Source organism: Molothrus aeneus, chromosome 1 (assembly GCF_037042795.1).
Source record: "Molothrus aeneus isolate 106 chromosome 1, BPBGC_Maene_1.0, whole genome shotgun sequence".
NCBI classification, from domain to species: Eukaryota; Metazoa; Chordata; class Aves; order Passeriformes; family Icteridae; genus Molothrus; species Molothrus aeneus.
The window spans coordinates 121,313,761-121,338,367 of record NC_089646.1 but is presented as its reverse complement, the minus strand read 5'-3'; the positions used below and the strand labels follow the sequence as shown (position 1 = coordinate 121,338,367).

Sequence of the window (24,607 nt, the reverse complement as noted above, 5' to 3'; positions counted from 1 at the left end):
GGTTTCTCCTGTTACACTTTTAACATGTGATGTTGGCCATTAGAGAAAAATAATCTTTGCAGCTGCATTCTGTGTTTGTCAAGGCCACAGAAATAGATGGGTAATGTAGATGCCCTTTTATTCCAAGAAAGTGTGCAAAATTTAAGACTTACTTAAAATTAGAGAGAATCTAGGGAGATGCCCAAAAAGTATTACAGACCTGAATAATGTAGAATAATGTTCAGTGTGATTCATCAGAATCTCAACGTGGTAGACCATGTTGAGAATTTGGAGGAGATGAAGATTTCTGCCTATTAGTTCAGTAATAGTGATTCATTCAGATTATTGTCTGAGCAGGAGTAAAACCTGGAACTGAAACACAGCCAGCATGGAATTGGTATTTTTTGTATGGTGAAATTAAACAGGATGAAAATTGTAAAAGAAAGGTAGAGAGTCCAAGAACAGAATAATTGGAGGTTATTTTCCTTGAAAGTATGGTTTAAAAATGAAAGAAAAATATGGATGAATTAAAAGGATAAATCACAAATGTTAACAGGTGAGACTTGTTCCAGAAGAGGAGAATGGTTGCCTGTGTCAAAAGAGGGTAGTAGTGTAGTGCTGATACTGAAATGTGGCTAAGAAAATCACAGAGGTTCCTCAAAAAGTATCAGATGAAGAGCAGAAAGTATTTTGCCAGGGGCAGTTGCCAAACTGAAGAGTATGGGATAGATTTGGAGGAGAGAGCAGTAAATGGATATTGCAAACTTAGACTTTAGAAACGAAAACTTAAAGCACTAATGGGAAGGGGAAGAAATGACACTGTGTGAGGTCAGAATGGTAAGTGGCATGGTAAGTGGGGTTTCTCTTAAAGTACAAAAGAATAAGAACATATTGGAAAGAAGCCAGATTTGGATGAAAGACTAAGCAGCTCATATACCCTAGTTTTAGCAGAATTAAATTGATTGTTGTGTTTCTCCAGTTCTGTCATTTGCAGTGCAGCAGTCACTCCAGGCTCTTACACTTTGCAATTAATTTCAATGCTAGATACAAGAAATTAATTTTGCTGGAAGTGTGGTACAGCTTAATGAGTACTGGTTTTGAAAAATATTGGATTAACCCTCAACCCTCCAAGAAAATTCATAAAGCCATATATTTCAAAAGCAGTAAATTTCAAATCTCTTTATTTTACTCCTGTTCATAATTTCCAGTGTATTTTCTAGAAATACAAGGTGATAAAGGAGACTTCTAAAAAAATTAAGTCTGACATCATATCATATAATCATTAATCCCTTAGAATTATCTGGAGTTTTAATTTTAGGTAGTAATGCATCTCTAGATCTGTAGAATCAGTGGAGTCTGAAGCTGTCTAGTTTTTCCATGTTATTTCACCTATCTGTATCTATGCCTGTATATTCAAAATTAATGTTGGTTGGTTGTTTGCTGACACACATGTATTTACTGTCTTTCCGGTTTTGAGCCTTTTTGGAAGATATTCCACAGGCATAAGAAATGTTGACATCTACAACCCAAGCCCTGAGTGCATATCCTAGGCTCTGCTTTTTTCTGTAGTGGAAGAACAGAAGGGTGTTCTCAGAAAAACAGGCACTGTCTCTTTATGAAATAAGGATTTTTAAAGGTAAAGATTAGAAGGGCTTTGACAAAAAATTCACTTGTTTATTGAATTTACTGGAAAACAGTTCTTAAGACAGGCTGACAGACTTGGCCAGTTGGACAGCAGACATGAACCTGCTCCTGTTAAGGTCAGTTGCCAAAGTCCCATGGAGCAGGATGATAGCCATGCACTTGAAATGTGATAAGAGAAGTAGCTAATACCCTTCCAGGCTGTATATACAGAAGCACGTCATGGAGAATGGTCCCTTCTCTGCATGATCCCAGTGACAGACACAGAGTCTGAAATACTGTGTAGAACGTTGGGGATCATCATGTCAGAAAGATCTGGACCTGCTGGGAGAAATGTAAAGAAGTGTGAATTCTAGTGAGTAAAGACAGTTATTATGCCACATTAACAGTCTCTCTCTATATTTAAAATTCATCTTCCAGAGAAGATGCACTTGCAATGAGAATAGGATTACAGCCTTTCACTTCTGCCCATCCTTTAAGAGCTTAAAAAATCCTACTTTTGCAGTTAACAGCTGCCCCAGTGCAGTTCAGATGAAGTAAAGTAGTCTCTAGGTTTTCTGTGAAAAAGCTAAAATTTTACCTTCTGAGTTATCGCCTGTTAAACAGCCTGCAGGCTTAGAAGCATTCAAGTAGATTATAGTGCATGTGTTATTTGGCTGGGATCATTCACATTAAATACAATGTCTACATATTATCTACCCTGGAAAAATGAAGCCTGTCCTAGATACAGGAGTCATATGCATCACCATGTAATCTTGAAGATATTTTTTGAAGTTCTGTCAGTATTCATCAACAGAAAGGCTGGGTAAGTAAAGCAAGCCATAATTAAGATTGCTGGTCACGGGCAGTTTCTGTGTCCATAAGCTGATGTGCCAGTGAGGTGTTAGAGATACTTGTGCAGCACTCATAGTGCCCTCTACCAGGTAAGATAAATTTGTTGCATTTTTCAGATGGTATTGAATCCAGAAGTATAAAGGCTTACAGACTGCTATGCAGATACAGTTAGGAAATGTTGCCCTGTTTTGGAAATACCACAGCTACTTCAGTCACCTGCTAAAGCAATTACAGGAATGGAGCAGAGATTGGGTACATAAGAATAAATTAATAGGTGCTGATGCCAGGCAGTTTTTGAAATTCATTAGTGTGTATGTGTCTGCACTTTAATGATGCATTTATAAACCATTAGAGGAAGAAAATCTTTTTTTTAGGGATTCTTTTATCTTTAATGATTCTTTAGTTATTGGATAATACAAAAGAGCAAATTACAAAAACACTGTTTAGGTTCTGAATGCAGGTGTGTTAATGGTAGGGTAACTCAAATTAATTTCAGATTGGAGGAACTGACATGGAGAGAAGAGGCAGTCTGGTTTTTGTACCAGTAGGAATTGCATTAATATCTGTTTCATCATCCTACTGCTAGACTCACAAGTTTGTGATGTTACCTATGATGTGAATTGTTTGGCTGAAGTCCATTTCCTTTTCTGTTGCCATTGCTGTTGCTGGCAGCTCAAGTGTGCTTGAGTTGACGTTGTGATACTTTCCAAAAGCATTGTGAGATAACATGGTGTCATATGCTTTTCAACAAATACCTGTGCAAAATGCAGAGACACTGGCAGTAAAGTAGTCAGGTCACACCAAGAACTGTATTGTGCTGTGTAAATATCACAGCAGAGTAAACACAGAGGCATAAAAACTTGGGTTTGGCCAAAGTCTGTGTGTGTGTGTCTCTCTGTACGTGGGGCTAGTAAATAAGTAACTCAAGGCTTTTGATCTCCGTCTAGTCCATGTCAGGAAGCATTTGGTGGGGGTTTTGAGAAGGCTGTGTCATTTTCACTGATGTCACAGTCAGGAAAATAAAGCATTGGCAGATATTTTAAATATGGTAGATAGATATTCTAGCAAAACTATGCAGAAGTTGTTCGGGATACTGCACAAAACTGTTCCCTGAGCAGGTATAAAGTAGCAACCTTGATGTGCAAGAATTTTGTGGTTTGGGTTCTTCTGAACAAGATACTTAATAAGCAATTTCTACCAGCAAATACTTTCTGTAGGTCCTTATCTTTACTTAGCAAGAAGGAAAATTTGCATTTCCATTTGCTTTGAACCCTGCTTGTATTCAGTGATGCTAGCTTTTAAAGTTAGTCCTAGGTGGACTAGGACTCCTTGGGAAGATATTCTGACTTTTACATTGCTGGATGATGATGTGGCTTTGTCAGGTTGTGGCAATAGTAAAATATCACCTTATATTCTATCTCTTTGTCATATGTTTCAGTCATGTTGGTAGCTCATGGTTTCAAAGACAGCAGGCTGCCAGATCAAATCAGAACAATTCCATAAACTAAACACATGTAGGCATCAATCTCCATGATGCTCATGGATTTAGTGAGTAGCTGTGGGCACATGCTAGCTGCAGTCTTGCCTCTAGTCCAGCATGACAAGGAAGACCACCAGGAATACTGCTAAAGGAAGCAGCAATGCTAGCAACAGAATGAGAAGCCCTGAAAGTGTAAGCTGGAGAAAACTTCGGCAAAGGGAAGGTATCTTCAAAGAGGGAGGAGTAGGAAATGCGGATTTGCAATTAAGAGTGAATTAAGAAATATCCTAAATAATAAACATTATATTTTGGAGTAATTTTTGGATTGTGAAAAAAAATGGACTTCTCTCCCTCTTGTTTGCATTGTAGTAGTTTGCTTTCCTAGGCCACCATGATACTTCCATGCTGGTATATTAAGTCCAGGGGGGAAAAAAAAAAAAAGAATTTTAAGGCAGCCAAATGGAGTTTTAAAATTGATTCAGGAAAGATTTTTTATTTGTCCTTAGCTAGGGAAGCTGCTTAATAGCATTTAAAATGCTGGTCATACCTCACCAAAATGCAGTTGCCATCAGAGGCTAAAAGTTAAATCAGCCATCCAGAGTTTGGTTTCTTCTGCATTTCACAAGACAGTGTCAACAATCCCTTCCATTCCAATTTTTTTTTTCTCTTTTGTGACATGCTTTATTTTTAAGCCTTAGCTAATGTGGTTTTTTATTCTCTAAAGCGTTCTCAAGTACAGTTAAAGAAAAGCATTATTCCAGGTGGCATATCCAACTTCAGATGCAGCTGAAACAGGGCAGCCAGGCCTGCCTATGTGTTTTTGAATTAAGGAATTCTTAAAAAACTTATCCATGCATCACTAGGAGTAAGACCATTCTTATGTTGCTGCACATTGACCCAGCCATGGTGGAGCTGCACTATTCCATGCCCTACTGCTGGATCACTGCATCCATCAGAAGGGTACTGCACACACCTGGAGTGAGAACCTCTTAAAATACCATTAGGAAGACTTTCTCTACGAGGAGGGTGGTCAAACACTGGAACAGGCTTTTCTAGAGAGGTGATTGATGCCTCAGGATTGTCAGTGTTCTAGAGGTATTTGGACAATGCCCTTAGTAACAGGCTTTAACTTTTGCTCAGCTCTGAATTAGTCAGTGACTTGGACAAGATGATTGTTCTAAGTCCCTTTCGACTGAAATGTCCTGTTCTATTCTACTCATACCTAAGTCAAGCAGAGCTGTTCTCTCAGAGCCCTCTTGCTCTTTAAGCACCTTGCCTTAAATCCTTTCATTTCTCTGGCAATAATTTTTAATTTCCAGACCTATTCAGTCCCAGTTCAGTCTATCAAACATTACTAAAAACATAACCATATCTCTGCTGCAGTGAATTCATCAACACATTTTGCACATGGCATTGCCCAGCCCTCCATTCAGTTGGGCTGAATTCAAGCCAGCAGCCTAGCACTTAGCAGGGGTTTTTTTGTTCCCTGTTACCAGTATAACCACCAGAAAATTAAGAACAAAACAGAGGAAGTACTAATGATATTAATTATAGTTCTTCTCCCTCCTTTCATATCTCCCCAATGAAGAAATAATAATAAACCCTATATTTCTAAAATTTACTGAATATAGTTATTTGCACTTCCATAATGACTCACTGAATCATTTATTTTAAGAGATTGATAATTGATTATTTATATTTCTTCACCTACATTTACCATCCTGAGGAATTCTTTTATACTGGATGTCCTATCCTTAGAAAGCCTAACATAAGGAAGAAAGGTCCTATATTAATTGATCCTCTGATTGATCACTTGGCTTTTCACAGTTTTATTAAGTTCATCAGAATAGCAAAGCAGTGTTACTGTGAGAGCATGCCTATTGTTGCTGACAGTGGCATATTAGAAAACCATCAAAAACATCAGAAGATAAACCAAATTGTTTTCACTGGCTTATTTCATGAACAGTATCTATCAACCTGCAGTGCCAACACTAAAGTATACACTTTCTTTTTTTAGTACAGTTCCTTTAAATACAAAAGTCTTAAGCTTTTGCTTCAACCATCTCATGCTCTGGATTTGTATTACGGTATAATCTGCAGTAAGAAACTTATTTGTCATTTATTATTTCCTTCTCTCTTTGAATGTTGATTTGGTAGATCAGCTCTCAGCTTTTTCAGCAAGAAGACATTTGTGGTAGGCAACAAACTTATGGCCAAAGTGCTGGGTGGAGTTTTCTTTACTCAGGAGACTTACACTCCATTCCTAGTTTTGACAAAGGCTTTCTCAGCACCTTTAAGTTTGTCAAAGATTTAGAAAAGCTTTAAGCATGTTGGTACTTTATTCACAGCTGAGCACTAAATTCAGAAAGGTTATTCAGATGAAACATGTGCTTTGGGTCATTATTTCCTGTTGGGTTAGCTTCCCCTTCACTAAAATGGGCTATTGGTATAAGCTTTAGTTTTGTACTTCTAGACTGTGAACTTTTCAGATCAGGAATTCTCTTCTTTTTTTGTACAAGTGTTGAGTAGTTCAGTAAAAAGAGGCCTCTAATCTTGGAAGGTTTGCATATAGACTGCAGTGTTCTGGTTGAGCAAGTAACTTTGATGGTGTCACCATTACCCCACAGACAGTTGTTAAACATTACAGTGAAAATGGAGCATCCTTCCACTAACAGTTCATACATGTGAACAAAATTAGGAGGTGAGTTATGTGCTTCACATTTGGAATTTATCTATAAGCACAACATGAATTTTCTCATAATGATGAAATTATAGTATTGTTTCTTATTTGGATTACTCTTTATAGCCCTATTTGTTAACTCTCTATGTGGCACTAAAGATAGGTTATATACATGTACCAGAAATAAGCATATGTTTATCTAATAAGTACTTCCAACATACCTTGAAATTGAATCACATCACTCAGCATCAATAGTACTTTAAATATTATATTCTTAAAAGAATGTTCCGGAGCCTGCATTAGTGGCATTACAGTCTTCTTTTGCTTTCAGTTGATAAAAAAAAATGCAATATGAAATGCTTATTTTTCCTGAATTGGTAAGCATGGTAAGATATTTAAAAAATCACTGATGCAATTTCATGTGTGCCTTTTCCCTCACTATCTTAGATGTGTTCTACCATCCCTCTCAAGCTTCGGCTTTCATTCTGATCTGATGAGGCACAAGGTCTCTTCTCAGCCTTCTTGGGAAGCAGTGGCTGCATTTACAGTGTCCTGCAAGATGACATTTTCAGATGCTCCTTGAGCCACAATCCTGCCACAGCCCTATGCTGCCAATACGTGTGCCTCACTAGGCCATGGGGGAAAGCATGTGGCTGTCACCTCCTTAAAAATGCTGTGGCAGAACCAGGGCATCCTTCTCTTCTCATTTACAGGGCTGGCCGTGCTGTCACATCACTTACTGGAGCCCTTCCAGGAGGAAGGACATATTACATAAGAAATTCACAAGAAATCCTAGATTTAGAGCAACCATGAGTGCATCTTCAACCAAAGCAAAGCTTCCCTCACCCCACAGCCATCACTGAAATGCTGTTCAAGCTGACCATCAGGCTGTGTGAGATTCTGTGCACACATCCACACAGTCCTTTGGCTTTCAGAGGCTATTCTCCCCAAGTACTGGCTAACTCACACTTCAGTGGTGCCATCCAGTTGCTGGCATCACAACAGGTGTGTGAGCCAAAACCACCCTGTGGCTGACCTTGACTGAGTAAAGGAGCATCAGTTTTGATCCAATGGTAGCACAGCCAGCATGTCACCATGAGAAAACACACAAGTTCATCTTACCTTGGTTAGATAACACTTCTTGGTTCTACATTCCAGACCAGGTTCTCCTTAGGCATTCAGATGTATCATATCTAGATCTACTGCTTGCTTGAACTGCAGACTGAAGAACCAGAGTGCCGTGTTTATTTCCTGGTCAGATAATGCCACTTTGCCCTCAAATTCTATTCTCTTCCTCATTAAGATCAGCCAGCTAAGAAATGTTACCCGAAAGGATGTGACTCTTGGCCCTTGGTTCTTTAAACTTGTGCTGTAGATTGCTCTTATGATGAAGGACTCCCTTACCCATGTCTGTAGAGTCATGTCTTTAACAAAGGGGACAGGTTAAATCCTGGCAGCTCTTAGTTCTTGGAAGGAGTGGGAGCTGAGTTCTTGCTGCTTGGAGTCAGTGGTTGGGACAGGTGCACAATCCAATTGTATTGGATACAGTGAACAGATGTTTAAAAAGGATTTGGACAATCTCCAAAGGGAACTTCAGCAAAGGGCCAAGAATTTCAGTGTTGGAAAGACTTGCCTGACAAGACTGGAGGCAAGGGATGTATCTCTAATATCCATATGTGATGTTCTGGGGGTGGGAGGGAGGGCTGCTGTGCTGTGTTAAGGCAATGGCTGAACGTCTGGTCAGACACCCTCAGATGTTACCTGGATGCAGCATTCTCTGGTGGAGCTCAGTGTCAGATAGCATCAAATATTTCCAAATACCCAGTGAAAGTGTGGCATTGTTAGCCTGTTGAAACTTAACTTCTTTGGGAAGCTCCAGATTATATTTTTATTTTGCTTTTAAGTTTTTTACTCTTCACTCCACCAGTCTCTTGGTGAGACAAGGGCAGCTGAGACCATGGGTTCCCTTCTGTTTTCAAAAATTCCAATAGCTTGGAGGTCTCTTGATGAGAGGGATTTTCTCTGGCCAACTTTGGGAGGCTTTTAGTTGGTTGCAGGAAGGGGTGGAGAGGAATGACATTTCTGAAGTAATTTCTGATGTCATTTTCTGATGTTTTCCTTATGAAAGTGTCTTCAGTTTGTGAAGTGCTGTCAGATATTAGTAAAAGTCAAGTCTTTACATAAATGAGGCAGTGCAGAGCTGTCACAGTATGTGAATTTTTAGACTTTAGGCAGCATTGTAGGACTTAAGAGATGGTGTTCCAATTAGATGCTTTAGCCACAGCAGTCATAAAGAGCAAGCTAATGTGAATATGGTCTGTCCATAATGAATAATCATTGCAATTTGACAGCTCTGTGGCTTGGGCTTAAAGATTAGTCAGAGCTCTTTTAGGTATCCTTTTTTCTTTACACCCCTAATTATATCCAATGTGAAAAGATATAAAAAATAAAGTTTATGCATGTTAAACCCTTCAGCATTACCTTATGTATCTCAGCAAAGATGGAAGGAAATCCCTGACACGATGGAGAATTTTTTGAATGGCGATCATACCTGTAACTTTATATATGGAAACTCTTAATTTGTGTTGTGCTGGCTTTCCCTTTTACCAGGAAGATTATAAAAAGCTGTGAATCAAGCCTCTAGTTCTCTCTCTCTGTGCAGGCTTAACTCCTCAAAACTTCCTCCTCAAATGTCATTTGAGAACAAATCCTGGCTTGTCTGTGTCTAGCCTTCTTTCTTAACAGCTGCCTGTTTCCACCCCTGGTTTTCAGATATGGCAAAAATGTTTCCTGCTCAAAAGACCTTGCATGCCGAGTAATTCTTCTTCTCAGCAATGCTTACTTACCAGATGACTCAGTAACTTCCAAAGGCTTCATGCTGCTCTTCCTTCCTCTCATCTTCGCACTGCGTAGATATGCATATGCTTCTGGCATCTGTAAAAACACTGTATCTGCCTAGCACAGTTAGAGCCTCCTCTAAACTCAAAAGCAGAAAAATGTGTGCAGACATTCTTCTCTGGGCACAGAATTTCTCTATGACTTAAAGCACAGATAAGGCTCACTTAGAGAAGGGTAAAGAAATCAAAGGAAAGTTGTGGTGCTAGCAAAGACAGAAGTGAGGAAACAAGTTGCAATGCATTTTTCAGAAGCCATTGTTGAAAATACAGGAAGATTGTCAGCAGTTCTTCAATCACAGAGCTCCCCAACTTCTGACTTTTTAGGGAAACTGATCCTGAAATCTGAAATGTGACCTCTAGGATGTAAAGCAGAAAACATTGCCTACAGTGCATACAGATTTACCCCAATTTTGTTTCTTCAGCAGTGTTTGCTGAGGTCTTACCATTAAAAAATTAAATCTGAGAACCAAAACTTGGAGCAGAGCATGTCAGCCAGTTTCTGTTTATGTTAACAGCTGTACAGACATGCACTTTGATGAGTCCTAGTAATGAACTTCCATGGGGGTGTTTAGCTAGAATTTGGGGAGAGGATGTTCTTCACACTTGCTATTCTGTGAGTATTTTCCTGGTGAATGTAAAAGAATTTGTATTCCTGCCTTCTAAGCAGGAATTGTATTAGTGACTCGAGTGGTTAACCTGGGTCTTCATGTGGGAGTGATTGGTTCTGGAAGACAAAGCCAGCATTGAGAGTTTAAGGCACTTACATGTGTATGTAAGACAAGCTGACATTCACCCAAAGGGGGAAAAAAGTGATTGAAGCTCTTTTTCCTGTAGCTTATAAGAACAGAAGAGACATTTCATTCTCATGGTTAACTATCTACATATCAAACAGGTACTCTGATCATGAGAAGTTAAATCAGTGGGGGTAATTAAGCAAAACATACCTCAAAACTTGCCTCTCAGAAAAGGAATGGTAGGTGATGTAAGGTTAGACAATCTTCAGTCACTCAGACTTCACTCAAGAGCAGTTTACATACTGTGGCCCTTTTAAAAGCTGAAGATATAGAGTGACTGAGCCAAGTTAGTAAGTAGTTCCAGCAATTACCAAAAAACTACAGTAATTCCTGTGTCTGAGCAATTTGGAGTAAATCACTGTGGATGTCAATGAACTGTTGGTAACATATACCCCTGCCTGCATTTTAGCAAGGCAGTACATCCCAGTGCAATAGTTTCATTGTGAACTTTGTTTTGATCTTAGTATTTCTGTTACACTATTTTTCAGGCCCTGATTATATCAAACAAAAATTTCAAGAAGGAATGGATGCAAAAGAAAAATCTGAAGAAAAAGGTCAGGAAAAACCACCCTCCCCAAAAGAGTCACCTCACTTTTATCGAAAAGGTACTACACCCCCTCGAACCCCAGAAGCAAGCCCAAGAAATAGTCCTCCTCTCTCTTCTGATACTTCTCCTTCAAAACAACTGAAAAGGCAAAGCTCCACTTCTGGAGCAAGACTCAGTCAAGAAAAAAAGCTTTTAGCAACTGAGAATATAACACCCACAACTAACAAGCCTTTATATTCAAAAGCACCAGTGAAGGAGGAAGCAGCTGGGAAACACCAGCCAAAGTTCTCAGCCCAGCACAATGCCAGCAGCACAGAGAATGGGGAGCTGCATGGTCACTACCATGGCTATTATGTAAAAACAAATCCAACAGCGCTTCCACAGGAGCTCAGGGAAGAAGATGAATATGCCAACCCTTCACCATCAACACTTGCACGGATACCACCCTCTCAGAAGCCAAGTCCTGCTAGATCTGGGGGTAAGCCAGATGCCAAAGAAAACAAGCCTGACATAAAAATTAAGAAACCAGAATTTGCTGCACCAAAGAACCCAGCTAATAATGAGTCCCATTCAGCAATGGAGAAAGAAGTAGGAAACAGCTCGGTAAGTACTACAAGAAACATTTTCACTTTCACTGCCCTTGTGCTTCCAAGTGCTGAGCTTTGCAATCTAAGTAAGCACTGTCAAATCTTCATCTGGATACAGTCTGCTAGCTAACACATGCTTCACCTGGAGTGAGGAAGAAATATTCCAATCTGGAATGAGCAAAGGAGTTCTTAAAATACCCTTTCAGATCAGTGTGACTCTTAATTTCATTATTATTTACAAATAATAAAATTATTAATAGCTATGCAGAACAGGAGCGATGACTAATAGCATTTCTATTTCATGTTAGAAGAAAAAGCCAGGTATGAAATTCAGAATCTCTGATGATGTTTCCGTGATTTTTGGGCTAAGAGAAACTCAGGAAAGCATTAGTTTTGCATACTAAAGTTAGCCTTTAGTGAATGAAGAGTTCTAGGTAAAAGTCATAATGTTTCTCTTTTACAAGCATTGTTTCTTTGAGTCATTTTTGGTGGTACTCTACAGAACAAACAGTGTGTCATTATTGATGGGATAAACAGAATGACCCATTTAAAGAGATCCAGATTGCCTAGTACCAATTGCATGCAAAACACTTGAATAATTGACATCAGACTTCATTAATAATAAATCTAGATAATAAAGAGGAAGAGTAATTTCCCATCAACATGAATTGGAAGTGATCTTGTCAAACAAGTTTGGCATCTTCAGGTGTGGGAAAAGAATCATCATCTCAATCAAGAAGGTCACTTGATTTGCTTTTACATGGTCATGTGTTCTGACAAGGAAAACGGAGTAATGCAAAGGCTAAATGTCACATTAAAAGAATTTTTTTAAACTGGCTGATGGTTCTCAAAAAGTAATTAGAAAACCATCAGTTGTTTGATATTATTCTGGTGAGGTCATTCTTACATTAATTCTGTTACTCTGATCACATTCTTGTAAATGACATACAAAAGGGCATGAGAGTATTGTCCATGAAGTTTATAGAAGACACAGAGACCAGGAGAGTGGTCTATAATGAAGGCAAATACAAGCTCATACAAATCAACTGCTGAGAAGGCTGAAAATATAATTATCCATGGCAGCACAGCAAAATATAATATTGTATATGAAAGACAATTTCTAGAGCCTGGCACTGTTGGATCAGAACTGAAAAAGGTTGGTGGATCAGGAGCAAGAGAGGAAACTGAACATGAGCTCCCAGTCTGCTGTTGTTGTACAGAGATGCTAATATAATCCTTAGATTTATCAACAGAAAAGATTAAGCAAGAGTACATGGGAGTCTGTTCTATTTGCTTTTGGCACAGGTGCAACCACTTCTGGGATAAAATAGTGTCTGTAAATCAGGGATTTAAAATCAAAAAAAACCTTGAGGTGAAGTCACACAAAGAACTGCAAGAATGATTAAAACATATCTTACAACGAAAAATTCAAGGCACAAAAACCCCTGATGTACTAAATCTGTAAGTGTGTTTTATAAAACAGTTTCCCAGGCTAACAAGCAAATGTGTCAGAAGATCCAACAGCTAAAGATTCAGATAAAAGTCTTGTTTTAAGTTGATTTTAAGGATCTTGATTAAATGTGCCATCAGTTTTCAGATGCCAGGGTTTTGGAGCCATCACTGTGTAGTTTGATAATGAACATTTTGCCAAGATGATATTCTCTAGTTCTGCTTGAAGCTTTTATTCTGTTTTGTGCGGATCAAAGTAAATGTTCACAGAGGTTTTGTAATCTGCAAATCTGTATTACAGCTGATATCAGCCCTTTAACCTTTCAAATCTCACAGATATTACTCCTATGTAGGGTAACACAAAGCTGACAGGCTTGTAAATGTTGAGTGAGCATCTACAATTTTTAAGCTGAATTGGAATTGTTTTTTAGCTCTGGTGAAAATAAGTCACTAGAAATAGTCCTTATTTTTCCTTCATTCCAAATAATATTTTGTAGCTGAGGGTGGCTTCATCTTAACAAGTAAGCTATCTGAACAGCAGTTTATTTACCTTCTAGAATAATCAGGATAAGGACCATGAACCTACAGCCTGTTATCACAAAAGGTGTAAAAATGATGAGATATTTTGCATTAGCTACTGTTTGTTCACTGATACTGCAGTTGCATCTGTGTGCTCCACTCTAGGTCACTCTACTTCATTTATAGCATCCTAACTGCATTATTCTCATTGCCAGCATTCCAGTATGGAAGGAAGGTAGATTTTAGGAATTCATTTTTACTGTAACAGTATCTTAAGATGTATGTAGATGTATGTGGGTGTTTTTCAAAGATTCTAGTCTTCTATATGTGTTTGTAAATTTGCCCTTATAGACTAAATTTCCTACATGCTTATTTCTTCAAAATGCTGAGAGTAAAAATACTAAACTGATTAAAGCAAAAAAGAGTGGCCTACTGGCCCAGCAGTCTGAGGGAGAAACAGTACAGAATGACTGTTAACTTTGCTAGAGACTTCTAATTTTCAGCATCACCTTTCAGCTTCAGAAAAACAGTAGCCTGTTCTGCAGTGCTCCTGGACTGAGCTCAACAGTGTTGGAATTAAGCAGTGAATAAGTTAAGAGAGCACAGTTACTGAGGAGAAGCCAGATTCATGGAATCATAGAATAGTTTGGGTTGGAAGGGACCTTGAAAGATCATCTAGCTTCACAACTCTTCTGCCAAGGGCAGGGACACATTCTACTGGACCAGGTTGTTCAGAACCCCATCCAGCCTGGTCTTGAACATTTTCAGGGATGAGGCATCCACAGCTCCTCTGGGCAACCTGTGCCAGTGCTTCACCACCATCACAGTAAAGAATTTCTTCATAATATTTAATCTAAACTTAATCTTTTCTAGTTTAAATCCCTTTTCCCTCTTCCTAATTAATGTACTTCTCCTTATCTCAGATGTTTCTGAATGTTGAGAGACTTCAGAATTCTAGAGTTGCATTGGGGAATTATTTTATTTCAGTAAGAAACTGCAATTGCTTTTTAGTCATTCTGACATACGACTTTGTTATGCTTTGAAAGTAAGTCTGCCTTAGATCCTCCATAAAAGTTCTAAAATGTATTTGTTAAGGAATATAAAGAGAAAAGAACTCTCACTCTCATGAAAAGAGAATGATAAAACATGGTTTTGGAATGCAAAAAAATGAATCTATTAACATTTACCAAGCACTTTTGTTAGATTATCTGAAAGTGCTCTATAAAATTGTTCTATGCTTTTTCCAGGTTTCCAATGATAATGCATTAAGAGCACAGATACAGAAGGGAAGATTTTCAATTCTTCCTTCTCTGTGTCTAAATCAAAGCCATTTCTCATATCTGAATGAAACATCAGCTTTCATTTGGATTAAGAACTTTAAATGACTTTATTTGCAGCAAAGCTTGTAGCAGCTTGTTTTAGTTTTCAAATTCAGGTTTCATACTTTTTGTGAATGTTACATCCTCAAGAATGCCTTTGAGTATCATCTGTGCAATAAGTTAGTTATAGGAACAGTCTTGATTCTCTAGATATCCCCATTCCTGGCATTATACTTTAAAAATATCAGCACATACTTCTCATGCCACACATTTAAGTGTGTTTCTCTGTTTACTTATTCCCTGATATTCAAAAATCAAAGTTTTAAATTATTCTGGAACTCATAAGAGTCACAGTTTTATCGAGGTGAAATCCTGCATAAAGCACTATGACAAAGTCACCTGTCATTTCTGAGAGATAAATCATCCCTCTTTCACTGAGAATGAGGCTCCTTTACATTACCTTAAATTTAGCACAGTGTGAAGTGTTCACAGAGACCCTTGACCACAAACCAGTACTGTTGTTTCTGACTGCTCATTAGCAGCTTCTAGCCCCAGTTTCAGCTTATACACTGTTGTCCCACTTTGAATATGAGCTGATTGGAGATTCTCTTGGATTTAAGTGAAAAATAGGATTGAATTTCACAAAACACCATTGTAGCGTACATTCATGAATACACGTTTTTTCTTGTCTGATATGTGTCCATGTGCTGCCATAGGACAAGTAACAAGCCTGGGCTCAAGTGTTTTACTAAACTGTAATTTTTTTTTTTCATTTGGCAGGTAGCAAAGATTTTCAAACACACAGTGTTTAGCCTGGTTTTTACCTGAATGTTACCCAGTGATTCTACTCCCATCTTTTTGTTCGATTCTCATCTTTTCGTTCACCTAACATCCATTTAGTAAGGGCTGAAAATACCATGATGTTTGAAAAATAGATCAGTATTTGCCTGATCCTAAAAAAACCTCTGAGCAAGAACTTTAGGCTAAATTTAATGAACATTCCTAATGCATTGGAATTACTAGCCTAGTCTTTTATTTCCTGGAACTACATTTTAGGAAAATAACTTTTTTTCTTCCCCAGATGAAAACTAATCATATGGTTGTACTTTGAACTACATAAATGTCTGACTTGCAAGAAGCTGAAAGGGTAAATTCAAGCAGGACTGAAGGTTTTCTACTACAGCTTCTTTAGTAAGAACAGCACCTGTTCTAGTCACTCTAGGACTGTTCAAACTAATTTTGGCTTTTGCTATTTTTAGCCCTTGTGGGACACTAAAGTCTTACTTGTAGTATTTGTCTTAAAGCATTAAATGCTTATTTCAAAGGTGTCTCCAAAACAGGTGGTAGTTCATTGCATAATAACTGTGTGCTTCATAAATGTTGTTTGATCATGTTTTAGTGTATCAGGAAATCCTGCTTTTGGCTGAAAGGTATAGTTATCAGAAGGTGAAACCTAAGGCACATAGCAGGTCAAAGAATATGAGCTTTACTTCTTTGTATAAAGAGATAATCTTTATAATATTTCATTATCATAAAGGGATAACATATTTTTCTATGATCTTCATGTGAACTCAACAGCCCAGTTCTTAAGCTGTCACTTGCTTCTGTTTTGTAGATGATTCTTGATTCAGAGCATAGCCCCTGAGGTTTTCAGCCTAATTTTTCTAATTTTATTGTGGTGAGATTGTTACACCTAACCTAGCTGACAGATGCATCAAAAGAGAAGTCACTTTCCCCTCCAACAAGCTTAATTACCTGAGACTGTGCACTAATGATACTGAGCTGCCATTAGAGCTGCAGTGCCAATTTGGCAATCAGCAAAAATCTGTCTTGCACCTACCAGGATTCTGTTCCATGATGTATTTCAGGTAATTAACAAGTGCTTGACTCCTCTGAAGACACCATAGGTTCCAATTTTTTTTTCAGTTGCAATAAATCAATATGATTTTCATAGATGTTATTTTCAAATATGCAAAGTACTAGATGGCCAAAACCTGAAAAATTTTAATGGTACTTGGCAACGATCTTCACAGTTCCTTGCAATTCCTGGAGCAGTATAACTGTAAAATCTTTAGGTGGGATTCCAGCCTATAAAGGAACCATTGACCTGATTTGAATCACATGGGCAATCCCTATTAGAATCATAGGATTATGGAACCATAGAGTGTTTGGCTTGGAAGGGACATGTAAAGACTGTCTGGTTCCAACCCCTGTGCCATGGGCAGAGACACCTTCCACTAGACCAGGTTGCTCAAAACCCCATCCAGCCCTTCCAGTCATGGGGCAACCACAGCTTCTCTGGGCAACCTGTTCCAGTGCTAACACCAGAAAGAAAGATGTTGAACTGACATCTTAGTGGAAATGAATAGTGTAATGAAATCACACTTCTGTAGAGAGCAAGTCTGCTCACAGTGCTGTGGTAACCATATCTGGAGCTGTGCTTTATTTTATGGCTGTTCTCTGCCCCTGAGCATCTCGTATGCTTTGGCACATGGTGAGTCACTTCCACTGAGAAGGAAGGAACATGGTTCCACTTCTGTTCTGTGACCTGATGGTTGAAACACACCACTGGTAAGTGGGAGCTTGTTATTCAAAATCACTTGGACTAAGGTGTCATTAAACCTGGTCTTCAATTTCCTAGTGAATATTTTAAACATTCCGCCATTAAGCAAAATGTGGGTGCTACTGCCAATCCCATTACCCCTATGGCATAAATTAATTGGCATTCTGATAATCTCAGTCACTGAACTTGAACATGTGCTTCTCAGCATGTGAACAGACACCTCTGAGTTGGTGCAAAGGGAACTTGATGGCTGTTAGGGATAGAGATGCTGATGAGGTTTAGGCTCACCAGAGATTTAAGCAGTACCTGACGTAATGTGTTTTGTGACTTACTCAACATCTGGCCTGCCATCTAAACCACTGTGTAAAGCTGTGTTCTGACTAAAGGTGTTCAATGAGACTGTTTCAGGAGACCATGTGATATAATAATGACACAAGTACTATTCCATAGCTTCCCACTTACACTGTTGCAGCAAATTACTAATAGTAATTTCTTACACCTTAGCATTCCAGAAATTACATAGATGTTAGCAATATGTAGTCATGAAGCATAATGAACTTCTCCAAGGCATGCCTCATGTGAAAAGTGAAAACACTGAATCATTTCTCATTCAATATATACCTTCAAGTGATTCTTGTGTAGCTCACAAGATAGTTTTCTGCACAGATTTTCTAATGGGCTTCATGATTTGTGATTTAGGAAAGTATTGTCTAAATTAAAAATTTCTGCTTACAGTGCAACTGTAAAATAAAAAGAGTATTAAAATCTTTGTAAAATCATGTTGTAGTAAATATGATATGTTAAGGGCAAATATGTTAAGGGCAGAAGACAATTGAAAAGTTCTCATATTTTCAAGCTGATCATTAGAAAGCATCCATTTAAAAAATAAAAAATATTCAAAATTGCTAAAAATAATTAAAAACCATTCTCTGGCTTCACAGAAATACTAAAATGGTGTAATGATTTAAACTTTCTAGCTAATTTTAGCTCTAGCTAGGAATGGAAGGAGTTTTTTGACTCTTCAGTTCTTCAGTGCATTAGTCTTTAAGATAAGTGTCTAAGTGGATCAATACAAGTTTAATTTTGCAGCCGCAAAATGCATTTTAATCTGTGTCATGGTTTGACACTGGCACAATGCCAGTGCCCCCATGAAGATACCTTCTCCCTGGTTTCTGCTGTGAGATGTGACCAGGAATAAGCAAAGCAGGCTCCTACTTAGGGAAAAAAGAACCAGAACTTTATTAACTACTCTACAACTACAGATAAAAAGGAACACACACACAGGGAAAATGAAAACCTCACAAATGCATTTCCTCCTCCCCCCACCAAATTTCCAACACAATACATTTATTCCTCAAATCACCAACTCTCGGTCCAGCAGCACCTTTTAGACAATCAATCCTCAGTTCATGAAGAGGAGAGGAGTCCTTCTTGTACCATGGGCTTCCCCTGGAAACACAGTCGAAGCCTCGTGTGTTTCTGTGTCACTCGTGGCACCGCCCGGAGTACATCTGCCGTCGTGACCTCTTCCTTTCATGTCCAGTGCTCTCACCACTGAACACGGACCAGAACTGTTTCTAGGGTTGTCTTTTAAGGATGCTCTGTCCCGATCCGAAAAAGGCACAGTCTCTCCTTTGGGACACCTGTCCCCACAATCTCTCCTTTGGGACACCTGTCCCCCCCATATTTTTTCACCCCCTGGGGCCGAGGGGCATCAACACTGAACCCTCTTGGTTCTGAGGCCATTGCCTCCCCCTAGAATGCAGTCTCTGTATCACAAGGAACATGGGTCTGTCCATGGCTGTACAAAAAGAGTCCAGCAAAAGCCACTCCATCATCTCTTCCCACTAGGATTCTTCTCTATTCTTCTACTATCTCTCACTCGCCCAGACCTCTCTCACACTGGCCCATTTCCTTCCTCATCTTCCACTCTATCTTCTAGGAGAGGTCAATGATCTGTAAAGTTCTCATTCTCCAAAAAGGGGTTAAAAGCTCCTACAAGTGGCTGGCTGAACCCCCCCCTTCTTCTCCGTCCCAGCCGTGCTGCCGGCACAGGCCCATGTTTATCAAGCTTCAAGGTTACAGTCTCAGGCAGCGGCTCTCCCTCTCTCAGGGGGGGCTGCCCAGTGGCTCCCGGTCTCTCTCTCTCTCGCTCTCTCTCTCTCTCTCTCTCTCTCTCTCTCTCTCTCTCTCTCTCTCTCTCTCTCTCTCTCGCTCTCTCTCGCTCTCTCTCTCGCTCTCTCTCTCGCTCTCTCTCTCTCTCTCTTCCACCCTTCTACTCCCGGGCTCAGGCCTACCTCTCCCGGCCACATGGCTTTCCCCTCCCCCTGCCCAGCCAGCAGCTGGGCCGGGGGAGAGACCCGAACTCTTTCCCGCCGGAAACCCAAGAGGACCCTCCCAGGGGAGAGCTCTGCTTTTAACCCCGTGTTCTCAGAGGCGTGTCCATGTCCCAATGGCCAGGTTAAATGCCAATATTAAAATCAGAATATCCATTGGCCAAAAACACAGCATCCCAAAAAACACATTTCCTGTCAAACCACCACAATCTGTAATGGAAACAGGTTTGTTAGTGCAATGGTAAGTAAATTTTCTTTTCTATTTGGGTTATCAAAGAAGTGTATTCTTTCTCTAAAGCATCTTTGTTATATCTGTTTTGAAATGGGTTGGAACTGAAAAAGGAACCCTCTGTAAGGATGAAGAGTAGCACTCTGGCTTTCCTAAAGTAGTTCACATTCTTTGTTTTGCTTTATTTTAAGCTGACCCCTTTTTTTGTGTTGATGGATTTGTTTTCATTTGTTGATGCAGTTGTATTTGTCGGGTGGCCTAATCTCGGTGTGATTAGGAACAGAGAAGTAATGTACTCTCACCTGTATTTATCGAGCTCATTTTTACACAGGTGATATTTATCTTACCTGAATATCAAGGGTGGTGGCTGTGTTTCAGCAGCAGGGTCTGTTTCCTTCAGACCAAGATCAAAACCTATAGAAATTGTGAAGTCGGGTCTTGTTCATTGCTGTGCCTATGTGGGAGGTTGCATTAATTCTAATATCTCTATTTTATTTTCAGGGCCCTAACTCAGTCATGATCGCCCTGGTAATGCTGTTGAATATTGGTTTAGCCATTCTTTTTGTCCATTTTCTAACTTGATTGGAATTAGGAAAGGTAAGAAAGGTCTCACTTTCATATTAAATCACCGTATCCACCCCACCTTAAAAAATAAAGATTTAATTTCTTCACATACTTTTAACGTTCCCCACTTTAATTTTAGCTATGCCTGAATGTGATTCAACATAGTTATTTAATATTGTAACTGTTTTGACCCTTCAGTGAAGTCATGACAACTAGTGGTGTTAGCCCACAGTTCTCTGCAGTTGTGTCATCAGCCTTTTAAATGGCACCTGTCATACTCAGACACAGGGAAGGAGGCTTGGAATTAGGATGGGACGCAAGAGAGATGAAACTTGGAAAATTCAGCCAGGGGCCCAGATCAGTTTCTCTGCTGGTGGCTCGTGGCTTTGGGGTCCTCTGAAAGCTGAAGCAAGCAGCCATGTTGGAAAACAAACAAAATAATCTGCTGAAGCAGCCCCGCCAGTGAAGCGCGTTGGCTTGTCCATCTGTTCCAGCAGAGTGTGACTAAAGTGGAAATGTACGGAGCTGCACTTTTTGTTGATGGAAGTTAACAGCTGCCTTACTATTTTACCGTCTGATGTTTTTAGTGGGGAGATGGGAAAACGACTGCCAGAGGAATGTGGTCAGAGGATTCTGTTGCTGTGGAAGTGATTCCAGCGTTCACTCCTATCTCATTAGAAGAAATAGTTAGCAACATCAGTCACCAGTCTTATTCCATTACCTGCTGCTTTTAACATCTCCTGCAGTGTTCTGGGAGATCGAATTTCATTTGCCTGTGCATGATTCTGTTCATTTGTTGTTTATGAAATTTGATGTATAGCCATAAGTAGTGTTTAGTCCAACCTGGAGAAAGCTACCAGTTCTGCCTAGCAGCCGAAGCCTAAAATCAAATATATTTTCATAGTCCAGGGATAAAATTCTTAAATTCATTCTCTTAAACCTGAAGAGTCATTTTGCATGAAGGTTCAGTAAATAATACACCATTACTGCAAAACTTAAAGATACTGCTATCTTCCTTAAAATGCTCAAATACTTATGCAAATACCAAGCAAAATTTTTCATAATCAAAAAAAAAGAAAATCTTACATTGGTAGAAGTACATTCTAAACAGGGTATAGAATATCAAAATAACCCAAGAAAGGTGAGATTTAGGGTTTGCATGTTGACTTTTTTTTCTTTTTTTCTTAATTTTGGTGCTGTGGTAATTGGTGATTTAAATTATTATGTTGCAACACTGAGGTATTTTGACAGCAGTTAAAATAAAGTCTTGTCTGGGTGCACATTAATGCCAATGACAGTTAGCTAATGCTCATAATAAATAATAACTTTAAAAATGCTAGATTTGTGTTGAATACATTCAGGTAGAGCATTTAAAAATGTTAAGTGACTGTTTATCGATTTGATGCCTTCAGTGTCTTTAAAGTCCACTTATAATTTTACCTCAGCATTAAAAAAGCCTCAAAATTTTTCATTTGGAAAGTTTGTCTTAAGTAGTTTCATAGCCCTTTGTTCAAACGAGGTGATCACGTTTCTTTTTATGTGCCATTATACTGTAATTATTGTACCCTATCTTAATGAAATGCATGCTTATTTATTGAAGATATGTGGTGTGATCATTTGGCAAGCAAACATTTTAATTTAAAGCTGCAAAAAGCAAAGGGCTTGTATTACAGTTTATTTTATCTCTATTAGAGAATCTTTCATACAGTATAGTTTTTGAACCTGTTTGTAAACTTTCTAAGTTTTTGCATGTTTTAATGGGCAACATTCTTACAAAATACATTAGCTATTTTTTGATGCAGCCTAGTAAAGTACCATAGGTATGGACTGAATGTTGTGCAGCGAAGCAGCTCCGAGCAGGGCAGTAACACCGTGGTGTTTTTTACAGAAGTATGTTGAGAATCCTGTGTTTTGGCCAGTGTGGATAAAGAAGAAAGCAGAAAGAGAGCAAATGAAAATAAAACTTGTATATTTATTTTTAAATAAAATAAAACAGCAAAGTTTTAATTGTGTTTTAAATTTAGGAAAATAATTTTTAAATAAGAACAAAATTTTAAAAGTTACTGTGTAAGCGTTGAATTAATGGATGAAATGTTCCATCCCACTGTTAAATCACCCCCTGTCTCCTTACGTGGAGAGGTAATTTTGTAACTGACATATTTAATTCCTATTAAATGTTTATTTAAAATACTTTATGCTCTGGAAATAATGGGTAACAAAGCTTATGAAAAATGTTTATAAATTTAAGTAAGCATGTTAGTACCATTTATAAATATGTATGATTTATAAGCTTTTTTAAAACAAAGCTCAAACAAATTGTTGGTATTTTTCTAAAATGTGCACAGTTGTATTTTACATGAGAGGCTATTTATAATTGGTTGTTATACTGTACACTACATTTTGGACAGCACAATGAAGCCTGCCAATGTACTTAAAAATGTCATTTTGTCTATTTAAAGTTTCTTGCTGTCAAAGAATGAACTCTTTATCTATGAGTTTCTCTATTTATAATTCTTGACCCAAAATGTACAATGTACAGTTTTCACAACTGTATTTGCTCTAATAAAAATAAGTTGGTTATTAATAGAGTTTCAGACTACTTTTTCCTGTTTATGAATTACTTTGTTCACTCTTTGGAAGCAATTTTTTCTAACTAATCAAATAAACAGGAGTGAAGCAGGAAAATGGGTGAAATTCTAGTCCCTTTGATATAATTGTGAGTTACTGTTTTCAACAAAAGTGATTCTGGGAAACAATTAAAAATAAATTAAAACTAAAGAAGTCAAGCTTCCCTTTGTGTCTTCTTTTATCTTCCAATATAGGATTTTGTGTCTTTATAAGTGTAGTGTCTTAAATACCCTCCCACTACAAGATGGTTTGATTAATTTTGTTTTAATTTGTGAGTAACAGGTCCATTAACAGCTGCTCTTGTAGGGGAATTAATTTTTTTGGGCCTCACTACTCAGGATCTTCACAGATTCAAAATTAACATGAAGTTTGTGAGCCAATATTTACACAAAGAAAATGTCCTTTCCCCTTTGTCTTAAAACCACAATATTTGCTGAACTACTCAATCAGCTGCAAATTTTATTTTCCATTATTCCAGTTCATACTAGTAGCCAACTGTGCTGAAATCCTAAGGTTTAGTTGAAGAGGAGAGCGATTTTTATTTGTAGTTCTATTTAATGGAAATATATTTTTAGGAAGTCATCATTTCTCTTGTCTTGTTCTTTAAAGTAATTCTATGAACATGAAGCTTACCTTTAAGAATTTTTATTTTCTGCAGAATACCTGCTCCCTAAAGAAAATCTTTGGCTCTTTAAGGAGAGAAAAATGCATTCTCAAGAAAAATGAACAGAAATAACTTTAATACCAGAAAATTTTCAAGTCAGCTTCAGTGAGATGATTCTTCTCTCACATTTGTGATCCACAGTGTATATGTTCAGAAATGACAGTAAAGTGCCCATGAAATGTTTCTTAAGGTGTATGAACATGATAATATACTCAGACATATAAAAATCTGAACAGCAACAAGCAAAAGATGTGCACAGAAATAGAAGAAGAAAACTCTCATAATTTTCAAGTCATTTCCCATCTGAGATGTTTTTACCAGTGTTTTTTGTTACAAATGCTGTTACGTGGTCACACGTCTGCTGTGCCTAAAGAAAGCAAACCCATGGACACGCAGTACAACTTAATGCTTCAACATTTGCTCCAGCATGAAAAATTTCACCCTGCTTCCAGCAAGGAAAGCTTTTCTCAGGCAAAGTAGTTTCTCCTGGCACAGTTGTGTGTTTGCCCACAGGTGCCAGTAAGCAGTGAGCTCTGTCACCCTCAAATCTGAGATCTGGCTTCTTGGACAGCTCCATTTATCCAGTTAAACCATAGGTAATGTACAGTGCACACAGACAGCAAGTGAGCAAGGGTGAGGTGCCAGTGGCTGAAGAAAAAAAGAGAATCTGTCCAAGCCTTTAAGAACTTTCTTTACTTAGTGTGTATATATATGTATTAGTAGTATATATGTATGTATCTATATATGTAATATATATATATACATACATATACATATATATATGTAATAGTTTGCCTTTCCATCAGAAAAGCAAGAAGGAACATGAAGAGTTCCAGAGGAATTGCAGGCATTTGCTTTCCAAAAGGAGGAGTTAATTTTGAAAGTAAAAATTTTGAG

The 24,607-nt window shown here is 38.3% G+C and overlaps 1 protein-coding gene across 4 annotated transcripts in view; it reads left to right on the top strand.

Annotated features, from left to right (window-relative positions):
* The window catches only part of JPH1 (junctophilin 1), an 84,173-nt gene extending 60,974 nt beyond the window's left edge, over window positions 1–23,199 (top strand). The window contains exons 4-6 of one of the 4 annotated variants that reach the window (XM_066564024.1): window positions 10,794–11,455; window positions 20,356–20,451; window positions 22,307–23,199. In XM_066564024.1, the coding sequence (XP_066420121.1) occupies window positions 10,794–11,455; window positions 20,356–20,436 (743 nt within the window). In that variant the 3' untranslated portion in view covers window positions 20,437–20,451; window positions 22,307–23,199. Of the gene's footprint in view, window positions 1–10,793; window positions 11,456–20,355; window positions 20,452–20,557 lie in introns of all 4 variants that reach the window. The other 3 variants (XM_066564016.1, XM_066564000.1, XM_066564009.1) reach the window with 3 other exon arrangements.
* The last annotated feature ends 1,408 nt before the right edge of the window (window positions 23,200–24,607 follow it).